General features: G+C 40.0%; 1 protein-coding gene and 1 pseudogene across 2 annotated transcripts in view; one reads left to right on the plus strand and one right to left on the minus strand.

The window, feature by feature from the left end:
• The window catches only part of MPP5 (membrane palmitoylated protein 5), a 70,266-nt gene that overhangs the window by 43,101 nt on the left and 14,222 nt on the right, over window positions 1-12,943 (plus strand). The window contains exons 8-10 of the mRNA XM_008071894.1: window positions 1,366-1,549; window positions 10,024-10,095; window positions 10,443-10,514. Of these exons, the coding sequence (XP_008070085.1) occupies window positions 1,366-1,549; window positions 10,024-10,095; window positions 10,443-10,514 (328 nt within the window). The remainder of the gene's footprint in view (window positions 1-1,365; window positions 1,550-10,023; window positions 10,096-10,442; window positions 10,515-12,943) is intronic.
• LOC103274442 lies at window positions 5,849-8,029 on the minus strand (annotated as a pseudogene). Its single transcript, XR_505258.2, has one exon. The product of XR_505258.2 is annotated as a polyadenylate-binding protein 1 pseudogene (transcript).

The following is a 12,943-nucleotide window of genomic DNA, read 5'->3' on the forward strand; positions in this document are numbered from 1 at the left end:
CCAGGCTGGAGTTCAGTGGCATGCTCACAGCCACCGTAGCCTCAACCTGCTGGGCTCAGGTGATACTTCCGCCTCAGCCTTCCAAGTAGCTGGAACTACAGGCACGCAATACCACACCCAGCTAATTTTTTGATTTATTGTAGAGGTGAGATCTCACCAAGTTGCCCAGGCTGGTCTCAAACCCGTGGGATCAGGCAGTTCTCTCACCTTGGCCTCCCAAAGTGCTGGGATTATAGGCATGAGTCACTGCACCCAGCCGACCTGTATTATCTTTATGGCATGCAACCTCAGTTACGGTGAAGGTAAAAGACGTAAAGAATGTCAATAACATTTGGATAGAAACAGACACAGAATTCTTAGGCTATTAAGCTATTGCTAGGTTCATTGAGCCTGAACTTGGAATTTAACTTTTGTGGGGCAGAGGTACTTACTGTATATAGGGTTAGATTTCATTTGATGAAGTAGATTTCTTACAGACTGTGGAAATGTCACATGCCATCTGCCCAGGTTAGGAAAAATTAGACATGGAGAAGTTAAATACAACATTAATCCCTGTATACATTCTTAGAAGTAAGAATACTTTGTTATATTTTACAGAGGCACATTGGAAGAAATGGCATAGGAAGGAAATAGCTTAGCTCTCTATAAAGTTTATGTGAATCTTTATCTACCTTTAATGCTAACTAGCATAGCACAGTTATTAGATTTATTGTGATTTCCAAAAACATGCTATTAGCAAAAATTATGATAATTTGTACCATTAATAATCTTTCAAAGACTGTGTAGTACATAAACAGCAATTGATTGTAAACTTGACTTAGGTCCTTTTAGCAGTTTGGGGTGTGCTTGTTTCATGAACCTAAACATATCCCTTTAGAAGAAACACTGAGTGAGATTAAAGCATAGTTGGACTGCCAGTGGGGGTGGAGAGGCAATGACAGCTGCAGGGAAGCTGACACTCACCTGCTTAGGTGATAAGATATGGTCAGGTTCAGAGTCTACCTTTTCTGGTAACAGTAGTTTAGAAATTGCATACCTTACTGCAGGGTCATTGTTTTCACAAGTCAGGAGTATTCTGTTACCTTTCTACTCCTTCTCTCAAGCCTTTGAGGCACCTTTGCCCCTCAGCTTATTGCTGCTAACAGAAATGGTTTGGACAGTCTGTACGTACTTGCAGTCAACAGAGAAGATAGCTGATCAGCCTGAGAAAATACTGCCTCAAAATACTGCTACTTTACTAAACACCCTTCTAACTCATAATTTCTTTGCACTGATGAAAAATTGTAACACTTTAAATTATATTTAAATATTTTATGTTGCGGTTTTGTTATTGTTGTATTTATTTTTACCCTTCTTATGTTTTAGATCCATGTAAAAGCTCATTTTGACTATGACCCCTCAGATGATCCTTACGTTCCATGTCGAGAGTTGGGTCTGTCTTTTCAAAAAGGGGATATACTTCATGTGATCAGCCAAGAAGATCCAAACTGGTGGCAGGCCTACAGGGAAGGAGATGAAGATAATCAACCTCTGGCTGGGCTTGTTCCAGGTAAGAGATGATATAGAAAGTATATAGTATTAAAAGTATTAAAAGAACATTTATGATGGCTCACACTTATAATCCCAGCACTTTGGGAGACCATAGTGGGAGGATTACGTGAGCCCAGGAGTTGAGACCAGCCTAGGCAACATAGCAAGACCTCGTCTTTACCAAAAATCAAAAAATTAGCCAGGCATGGTGGTGTGTGATTATAGTCCCAGCTACTCAGTGGCTGAGGTGGAAGAATCTCCTGAGCCCAGGAGGTCAAGGCTGTGGTGAGCTGTGATTGTACCACTATACTTCAGGCTGGGTGACATAGTGAGACCCTGACTCACAAAAAAAGAGCAATACTTCCCAAGGAAAAAAATTCACTTTTTCATGCTTCTTAAAAACTTTTGCATTTACTTTTTTATGTAGTTGAGTTTTTAATGTTGTACCTGTAGCATAAGTATCTTAAAATAGAAATGTGGCCAATTTGTTGGCCTGCAGAATGGAGTTATGATACTACTTTATCAACAGTCCCATGTTGTACTATACCTGTAGGCATATTAAAACTACATTGTTATCAAGGCAACAAAATTTGTATTATACTATATACTACACTATAACAGAAGATTATCATCAATTAGGAAGGGTATCAATATGATTTCTAAGAAGGAATATGTGAAGGAAGGTGTATCTCTTTATAAGAAATCAGGAAAATAGCAACATTGAATTTATTATATCTAATGTGATCTTAGGGTAGAAATAGGGTGTCCCAAGTTTTTTTATCAAAGAAAACTAATTTAGACTAAAAACATCAGATATGCAAGTTATTAAGGGAACATGTTTCTCAGAGTTAAGATGATACATAGTGAAACAAAGCACAGTTATGCATCGCTTAAGGATGGGAGTATTTTTTGAGAAATGTGCCATCAGGTGATTTCGTCATTGTATGAACACCACAGAGTGAGTGTATTTACACAAGCCTGAATGGTAGAGCCTACTGCACACCTAGGCTGTGTGGTGTAGCCTGTTGCCCTGACTGTTGTATATGTGGTTCATTGCTGACTGAATTGTTGTCATGCAGCATGATTGTATGAAGATAGAATTTTTCCTATTAATTGTTCCTGAGGCTCCCAGGATGGGGATAATGGAGTGAGGGGAACAGGACCAAGGGAAGTATAAGAAGTTATTAGAGAAAGTAAAGAAATGGATACAGGATGTTAAAGTGGGGATATAGAGTGAAGGTATAATAATTTATTCAGTAAATATTATGATGTCTGCACTGTATAAGTCATTTTACTTAGTGCTGAGATAAGCTTCACTTCCATACTTGGCTTAAAAGCACATCCATTACTACCTGTATGTATTTTTTTTTTCTGTGTTTCCTGCTTCAAAATACTTTCATGGTATTATCTCTGTGTGTCTCTCTTATAATACTGTCTACCTTGTATTCTCAGGTTGTAAACTTCTTGAGGTCAGAGGCTGCATCGTTATGTTATGTCATGTCATGTCATGTCATCTTGTGCTATTGGCAGGTCTCACCCTGTCACCCAGCTGGAGTGCAGTGATGCAATTATAGCTCACTGTAACCTCAAACTTCTAGTCTCAAATGATCTTCCCAACTCAGCCTTCTGAGTAGCAGGAACTACAGGTGTGTGCTACCGTGCCTGGCTAGTTTTGTAATATTTTTGTAGAAATGGAGTCTCGCCATGTTTATGTTGCCCTGACTGGTCTTGCACTCCCCCTGGCCTCCAAGTGATCCTCTCACCTTGGCCTCCCTTATGCTGGGATTACAGGCATGTGCCACTGTGCCCAGCTCTGTATTTATTTGAAATCTAGACAGTGTATGATTAATTAATAAATAAAAGGGAATTTTAAAAAAATGATTCTACCAGAACTAGTTAGTGTTTCTCAATTAAACTTCCTGAGGCTCTTCTGTAACTCTTTCTGACCTTGTGTTTTTACCTACAACATTTTTGGGGGATCATCCCTTCTACCCACACCTAAAGATCTTAAGTATAACAGATTTGGCTATAGAGTTTGCCTTATGTTGAATTTTACTACAGGTAATAGTCGAGAAAGAAGGACAAGAAGGGCATGAAAAACAAAACTAAGGCAAGTTAACATTAGATACATAGTAGGAACAGAGAAAGTTGTCCAAATTGATAATAATCAATGGAACAATTGTAAGGACTTCCTTTTACCTTTGCAACTGAACCAAGATGTTTCTGAGTGACAAATTTCAGCATAATATTTACAATTCTTCTTTTTTATTTATTTATTTGAGTTGGAGTCTCACTCTGTTGCCCAGACTGGAGTGCAGTGACCGCTCCCGGCCACCGCAGCCTCGACCTACTGGGCTGCAGCGATCCTTCTGCCTCAGCCTTCCAGGTAGCCGGAATTACAGGCATGTGCTACCAACGCCCGGCTGATTTTTTGATTTATTGTAGAGACGAGGTCTCACTGTCCAGGCGGGTCTTGAACCTGCGGGCTCAGGCAATCCACTCACCTCAGCCTCCTAAAGGCGTGGGATTACAGGCTGAGCCACTGAGCCCGGTTTATTTTTTATTTTTTGAGTTAGGATTTCACAGTGTTACCCAGGCTAGAGTGCAGTGACATGATCATGGCACACTGCAGCCTTGAGCCCTCCTGGGCTCAGGTGATCTTTCTGCCTCAGCTTCCCAAGTAGCTGGGACTACAGATCTATATCACCATACCCAGCTAATTTTTAAATTTTTTGTAGAGATGAGGTCTTACCATATTGCCCAGGTTGGTCTTGAACTCCTGCACTCAAGCAATCCTCTGGCCTTGGCCTCCCCCAGTGCTGGGATTGCAGGCATGAGCCACTAGACCCTGACTTAGATTTATTTTTTATGTGTATAAGGTCACAGAAAGCCTCAAATCTTTTGCTTTAAAACCCAAAAGCTTGAAACAGATCTTGTCTATATCAGTAATATTTTAAGGAAGGAGGAATTGCCTTTTATATTAATTTTAGGGGATGGTGCTACTTCCCTTGATTCTTTACAGGAACAATACAGGGCATTTCTCTAGAATCCTGCAGTGTTGGGCAGCCATCCTGGTTCTACCCAGTGCTTGGGCCAGATATCAATTTGATAGCTTCTCACCATGCCAACCTAAGCCTATAAATATTTAGAACTAGTGGTTCTTGATTGATTGAGTTTCTGAAAGCATGTAAAGTGATACTATTTTTTTTTTTTTAATCGGAGTCTCACTGTTGCCCAGGCTGGAGTGCAGTGGCACGCTCATAGCCACCACAGCCTCAACCTACTGGGCTCAGGTGATCCTTCTGCCTCAGCCTTCCAAGTGACTGGAACCAGAGTCATGTGCCACTATGCCTGGCTAATTGTTTTTATTTATTATAGGGATGAAGTCTTGTCATGTTGCCCAGGCTTGTCTCAAACCCGTGGGTTCAGGCAAATCCTCTCGCCTCTGCCTCTCAAAGTGCTGGGATTACAGACATGAGCTGCCGCGCCTGGCGTGATACCATTTTTAAGTCTTGTTATAAGATTAAGGACTCACCTTACAGTTTGACAGTGGTTTTCCATCAGAATTAGAAGTTTTTTATTTTAAAGAAGTTATCACGTCCATCTGCCATTAATGTTTGCCTCTATTTTAAAATAGTCTACATATGTTCCTACTATAAAAATGTGCCATGGAAGTACATCACCATAATTTTTTTAAAGCATTTTAGTATGTAAAGGATTTGAATTATTTTTGTTCTTGATTTTTCTAGTCTGATAAATGCATATTTTTAAATTTTAAGGCTCTTAAAATTTCCCTTCTCATAATAGTTACTTGTGTTCCTAAGAATGCAGTCTGTAATGCTCCTAGAGACACCAGGCTTCCTTTAATGCTTCTTCTGTGTCAGATTCAATATTAATATTTTGCTTGTGCTCTTATGAAATGCACTAAATTCTAGATTATCCCAAGCTATATAAGAATTTGCTTATTGGTTTTTATTTAAGAAATTTTTATTAAAGCAAGAATTTTATAATCCAAATTATGTTTCCTTGCTCAGTTATCAATTCTGTTACTTAAAACAAAACTGACATTCTGAGCTATTCCACAGTAAAGAATTACAAAATTAAAGAGAGGAATGCTTTAAATTTTTGTACTTTGCTGAAAATTCTTTTTCCCGGGGTCTATAAAACATTAATTTGTTTTTATGTTTTACTATTTTTTGGTGGGTTTTTTTTGTTTGTTTTTAAAATCAATAAGTAATCAAGGACTAGCATTATGTTTGCTAGACCTGGCATTTGCTCGGTACATAAGCTTCAAAGTTTCCTTTCCTTTTTTTGTTTATTTTATATTTTGCAATGTTTTTTTCCATAATATTTAAGTTTTTCGATGTTTAGATATTTTTCTTCGGTGAAGCACGAGTTTCTTTTCATGGTCCCTGATCAATTTTAAACAGTTAGAACACCAGTGGCACTGTTAACTGCTTTCTGGGCAACCTCTTTAGCTCGGTGGGCTTGTAGTACAGCTACAGCTTCATCGACCTTTGAACGAAGAGACTCTGGAGACTCAAGCATGTGAAGAAGTTCTGAATTATCAATCTCCAACAACATGCCAGTGATTTTGCCAGCAAGAGTAGGGTGCATGGCTTGAATAAGAGGAAACAGCCGTTCACCCAACATTTGCTTTTGCTCTTGAGGAGGGGCAGATGCCAACATGGAAGCAGTCAAAGGTTCCTGACCTTGTACATGAACAGCAGGCTGCTGCATTGTAACTTGTGGCTGTGCATTAAGATGTTGCTGAGGATTGCGAACTCCCGCGGCATATTTGTACTGTGGAACGGTGCGGACAGCGGGAGTGGCTGCAGCAGCAGCAGCAGCAGGACGTGGACCCATTGTTTGTGTTGATGTGTTAGCAACACGCTGTGTTGACATGACTCGTGGAACCTGTGAAGAAGCTGGTCTCATAGTACTAAACGGTGGTCTAGGAGCAGCTGGGAGGATAGCACCCGGCATATTTTAGAATGGATGAGGTCTGGCACCCTCAGCAGTCCAGCGAGGACTTGGTCTTAGTTGAGCAATTTGGCTAGGAAGATTAGTATGCAGCACGGTTCTGAGTCTGTGGGATAGCTGCCATGAAGTAACCTGAAGGGAGGTGCTGGCTGATAGGGGTTTATGACAGGGTTGGGCACAGCTTGTACACTTGCCATTCTCTGCATATACTGGTTAATGAGGTGAGCCTGGCGCTCTTCTTTGCGCTGAGCTAAAGCTACATAACAGTGGCTTGGTGGCCACAATTCTACCGTTCATTTCTGTAACTGCTTTTGTGGCTTCTTCTGGGGAGGAGAAACATACAAAACCAAATCCTTTGCTGCGATCACCCTCCATCATAACCTTTGCACTAGTTATTGTACCAAACGGAGAAAACTCTATCCGGAGACGTTCATCATCAAGATTTTTCACATGAAGGTTAACACCCTGGTATCTGGTGATCCTATCTTGCTTCATCTGCTCAAATTTGCGCTTGAATTCCGTCTGCCGTTCCACTTTTTTCTGAGCTCGGCCGACATAAATCTGTTTTCCATTGAGCTCCTTTCCATTCATCTCATCCACAGCTTTCTGTGCATCTTCATGCCTTTCAAAGCTTACGAATCCACATCCTTTGGATTTCCCACTTCATCAGTCATTACTTTAACGCTTAAGGCAGGTCCAGACTTGCCAAAGAGATCCTTCAGGCGCTCATCATCCATGTCTTCTCCAAAATTCTTGATGTAAACATTGGTGAACTCTTTTGCCCTAGCTCCAAGCTCAGCTTCCCGTTCTTTACGAGACTTAAATCGTCCAACAAATACTTTACGATCATTTAGGAGCATCCCGTTCATTTTTTCAATAGCTCTTTCAGCTGCTTCCTGTGTTTCAAAGTGTACAAATCCATAGCCCTTAGAACCATTTTCATCACAAACCACCTTACATGAAAGAATGTTACCAAAAGCAGAAAATGTATCATACAGTGCCTTATTATCGATGGATTTGTCCAGGTTTTTAACGAATATGTTGCCTACTCCATTTTTGCGAAGTGATGGATCATGCTGAGACTACATGATGTGTACTGGCTTGCCCTTTATAACATCAAAATTCATGGTGTCCAAAGCACGCTGCGCCTCCGCCGGCTGCTGGAAGTTCACATACGCGTAGCCCAAGGAGCAGTGGGTGATCATGTCCCTGCAGACCCGGATGGAGAGGATGGGCCCGGCCGGGCTGAACTTCTCGTAGAGCATCTCCTCGGTCACGTCGGCGTGCAGGTCCCCCACGTAGAGAGAGGCCATGGGGTAGCTGGGGGTGCTGGGGTTCATCTCTGCACGGCTGCCCGCGGGGCCACAGGCCGCGACCTTTCCGTGAGCGGAGGAGAACGAGTGCCGGGGCCGGGGGTGGGGAGCGGGGGTAAGCGCAGAGGGACAAAAATCCACCGGAATCGAAAACTACTCAACGGCCGCAGGACGGAGTCGATCCACTGCCGCTGAGGCCGAGTGCCGGCAGGGGGTGGCGGTGTCGGGTCCGGGCGGCGGGAAGGCCTCGGTCTCTTGGTTTCTTCTTGGAGCTGCTGCGGGGCCGCGGGCGGGCGGGTTGGTCTCGGCTGCTTCACCAGGTTATTTTATAAAAGAGAAAGGAAAAAAAATAAGTCTCCGGCGGAGGAGACGTGGATTTTTTGTAATTTTTTTGGGGGGGGGCGTTTTTTGAAAGATTTTTTAAGATTTTTTTTTTTTTTTTAATAATAAATGTGTGTTCCGAGCCCGGAGCACACACTCCGCACTCTCAGCACTAACCACCGGGGAGAAGGGGGAGCTTATTGATTTTTAAGAATCCCTGACTTGGATTCTGTTTGGAAGTATGGAGTGAGAAGTTTTCTGGGTTCTGCATAGGGGCTAACACTGGACACCCAGAAGGGTGTTCAACCCCCAAAGCAGCAGCCAGTGATATATATATCTGTGGAGAATGTCGCACAGAAAATGAAATAAAATCCAGAGATCCAACCAGATGCAGAGAATGTGGATGCAGAATAATGGGCAAGAAAAAGACCAGGCCGGGCTCGGTGGCTCAGCCTGTAATCCCAGCACTTTGGGAGGCCGAGGCAAGTGGATTGCCGAGCCTGGGGGTTCGAGACCCACCTGGCCAACATGGCGAGACCTCATCTCTACAATAAATCAAAAATTAGCCGGGCGTGGTAGCATGTGCCTTTAGTTCCCGCTACTTGGAAGGCTGAGGCGGAAGGATCTCCTGAGCCCAGGAGGTCGAGGCTATGGTGGCCGGAAGTGTGCCACTGCACTCCAGTCTGGTTGACAGAGTGAGACTCCAACTCAAAAAAAAAAAGAAAATGACTAAAAGATTGGTGGTTTTTGACGCTCAGTGAAAACTGGAAATTCAGAAGAATGGCTTCATTTATAACTTGGATTTGCCTTGTTCATGTTTCTCACTGTTGTGTGGCTTTGGTTTTGCATACAGTAGTCTCCCCTTATCCATGATATCATTAGATACATTCCAAGACCCCCAGTGGATGCCTGAAACCTTGGATAGTACCAAACCCTTTATACACTATATTTTTCCTATGTGTCCATACTTATGATAAAGTTTAATTTATAAATTAGGCACAGTAAGAGATTAATAACAATAACTAATAAAAAAGAACAATTATAGCAATATACTATAATAAAAGTTATATGAATATGAAAAATAAAATAATTCCTGGCTTTAAACTGGAAAAGTTAGGTTTAAAAATTAAATATAAAAGTAGATACTTAATGTGATCCAGAATTTTCTAAGTAAAACCACTTTTATCCTTCAGTAAAAAAGTACATTTGATTTTAAGGTAGAGATCTGAAAGAAGATGAAGGTCAGAAACCTTAAAAGCCTCCTGTATTAAAATCAATTTTGCAAGGAAAAACATGTTTTCTATTTATTTGTATCATTGGTAACTTAAAGATGGAAATAAAAAATCATGAACATGTATACCTACATACAAACAAAAAAAGTGATTATGAATGACAATTGCAAGGGAATATGTTGAATGGTGTCTTGGAATTGAAAATGATGAGTGCCCACGTATTATTTTGGAAAAGTTAACTCCAATAATTGATATGCTTGATTTGAGGTACTTCTAAATGACCAGAATCATCGTAAGATGCAGGATAGTACTTTCCACAAAGTAAATGCAATGTTCAGTGAAATCTTGTTAAAATTTGAGCTGCTACATTTTTAAATGTAGGTTTATTATTCATTTGTTCTAACAGATGTTATATATGCCAATAATACGTATCACAGAATTGGTTGAAATGGGTTGAAACTTAATAGTTTAAAAGCTTAATAACTTTGGAGTCTCATATCATAGCTGACATCACTCTTGTGTTGGCAGAAGAATTTGAAAGGAATATAAATGAAGAGTTATTTCTAGTATTTTCCTCTTGATTAAAAAATATATTTTTGTTCTTTCATTTTAAGTATTTTACCCTATGTTTTTCTGGTATTAAGGGAAAAGCTTTCAGCAGCAAAGGGAAGCCATGAAGCAAACCATAGAAGAAGATAAGGAGCCAGAAAAATCAGGTTTGGTACTTCTATTTGACATTAATAAGAGGTTTCTTGGTCTTCATCTCAAATTTTTTGCATATTATTTAGAACTATCAAGAAAGATATAGTCACAGAAAAAGTAATGTCAGAGGCAAAACTATCTATCTTAGAAGTGTGAAGAAAGGACAAGATTTAAGTATTACATATTATCTGTCTATAATGTTCAATTAATGAAAAATACTTTCTTGAAAAATAATCTTTCTATGAACAGTATAATAAGTATTTATAAATTTAAATTAAAAACTATGTGAGTTCTTCTATTTGAAATATGTGACTTTATTCAAGGAAACACATTTATAGTTATGTTTATGATTGCTCCACAGGAAAACTATGGTGTGCAAAGAAGAATAAAAAGAAGAGGAAAAAGGTTTTATATAATGCCAATAAAAATGATGGTAGGTTCTACTCTCAGGTAGAGCTGGAGTTATATCTGAAAGAGGCCTAAATCTAGTCCAGTTTTGTCCCTTAATGTAACATATGTGCGTGAGAAAGTCACGTAGTAGAAATTATTATTTTGGAAATTCTCTAAGTAAGGCAGTGTTTTGAATTTTGGGGAAAACTGCTCTAAAACTTAAAGTATAATTTAGCATATATAGTGTTAAATTTATGGTTTCCTCAAATTTTTTTCTTCTATTTCAACTTTCTTTGCAAAATTAAAACTTACAGAATAGATATGTTTGAAGTAAAAAAATAAATACTTCATCTACAGTAGCTCATGTCACAGAGGCAACTCTTTCCATAGAGCCTTTCTGCCTGCTGGCTGAGTCAGACCCACAGGAGTGTTTATTTTGATTGATTGCTGAGATTAAAAAGCTTTGAAGTTGTACCTTCTCTTGAAATTGAGAGTCCTGATATCCCTGGGCTAGAATTCCCAAGTGACAGAAGTCTGCTAGACCTGAGAGTGATGGCTGTTGTCCATATATTGGGCACCTGCTATCTAGTTCATCAGTCTCTACCACTCACAATTTTTCATAAACCCAATCTTATTTACTAATTTTATTACCTTCTTGGTTGGTGCTTATGGGTTTTTGAATTTGCTGTCCCTGCTTTGGTCCATGTTAGAAATAAGCCAAATAACTTCTTATACAATTTATGAGGTATATTCTCTCAAGAATTTAAAATATTTTGTGAAAGCATAAATTAAATTAGTGAAGATAAAATATTATAGAATATTACAGTACTCCATGGAAAGCTAAATCTGAGATTTGATCAACTTTAATAAAATTTTTTTCTAAAATAAACATCCTTTAATGCTAATTGACAGATTATGTAACTAAGAAGGCTGAGTTTTTAATTTTACCCTCTGTACTTGTAATTAGTATCTCTGTTTCATTTTTTTGAAACAAACTAAACTTAACTAGTCCAGCTTTAAGAGGTACTATACTACAGAAAATTTGACAAATTTGAAAACCCACAGATAAATAAATTAAGTTTGTAAATCAAAATGCTATCCAGTCTTGATTATACATGTTAGAAGAAACTCAGATTTTTCAGAGAAAAGGATTTTGCAAAGGGAAGAAATTACATTTACTCTTTATTATGGTGTCATCATCATTAATATTTCTTGGGAAATAACTACAGTTTATAATAACAGCTCTGTTCCAGGACAGTAACTATATGCTTTCATTCTCACAATAAATTCCTTGAGGGTAGAGATGCATAGGTTCAAGTTTAGATATTAAAGTTATCTGCTTAAATTCTTACTGCTAATAAATGGTTGAACTGGAATTTTGTTTGTTTGTTTTTGTCAGAGTGTTACTCTCTTGCCTAGGCTAGAATGTGGTAGCACACTCATGGTCCCTGCTGCCTTGACCTGCTAGGCTCAGACGTTCCTTTCACCTCAGCCTTTCAAGTAGCTGGAACTGCAGGCGAGCGCCACCATGCCTGGCTAATTTTTTGTTTTATTTAGAGATGAGATCTCACCAAGTGAGATATTGCCCAGGCTGGTCTAGAAACCCTGGACGTAGGCAATCCCCTAGCCTCGGCCTCCCAAAGTGCCGGGATTACAGGCATGAGCTACCACACCTGACTTGAGCTAGAATTTATACAGAGTCTGAGCTCCTATACTGTGCCAGGCTCTGTGCTGACAATTGGCCAGACTGAGATGGTCCTCTGCTCTCATAGAAATAGAGCAGAGAGTCTGACTACATATCTGATGCTCCTTCACTGGCAGGTGAAGTAATTAGAGTGAGGACACGGTCAGCTACTAGTTGTCTGTCCTTGTTCTTACCACTTGACAGCTCTGCTTTCATCTTGATTATGGACTTTAGGAATGTTACCTCACCCATCATAACTTATACCTCATTTTGAGTCATGACTCTAGGTTAATATTCTAGGATGAAGTAAGCATAAATGCAAAAAGTGTAGCTAGCACAGATACGGCCTGTTTTCAAGTCATACAATGATCTACAGAAAGTATTCCAGCTTTCTCTGGTAACACTAGTTATAGCTACTGTATGTCTGTGCCAGCTGTTGTGCTCAGTATATGCTTTATATCTGATCCTTAAAATAGCCCTCTTGAGTATTAGTATCTGCATGTTACAAAAAAATGACTAGTAAGATATTACTCTTGCTGGGCTTGGTGGCTCAGCCTGTAATCCCGCACCTTTGGGAGGCTGAGGTGAGTGGATTGCCTGAGCCCGTGGGTTCGAGACCCGCCTGGGCAGGCGAGACCTCATCTCTACAATAAAATCAAAAAATTAGCCGGGCATGGTAGCGCGTGCCTGTAATTCTGGCTACTCGGAAGGCTGAGGGGGAAGGATCGCTGGAGCCCAGCAGGTCGAGACTGCGGTGGCCGGGAGTGTCCACTGCACTCCAGTCTGGG

This window comes from Carlito syrichta, unplaced genomic scaffold (genome assembly GCF_000164805.1).
Source record: "Carlito syrichta isolate Samal-C Ts95f unplaced genomic scaffold, Tarsius_syrichta-2.0.1 Scaffold113598, whole genome shotgun sequence".
NCBI classification, from domain to species: Eukaryota; Metazoa; Chordata; class Mammalia; order Primates; family Tarsiidae; genus Carlito; species Carlito syrichta.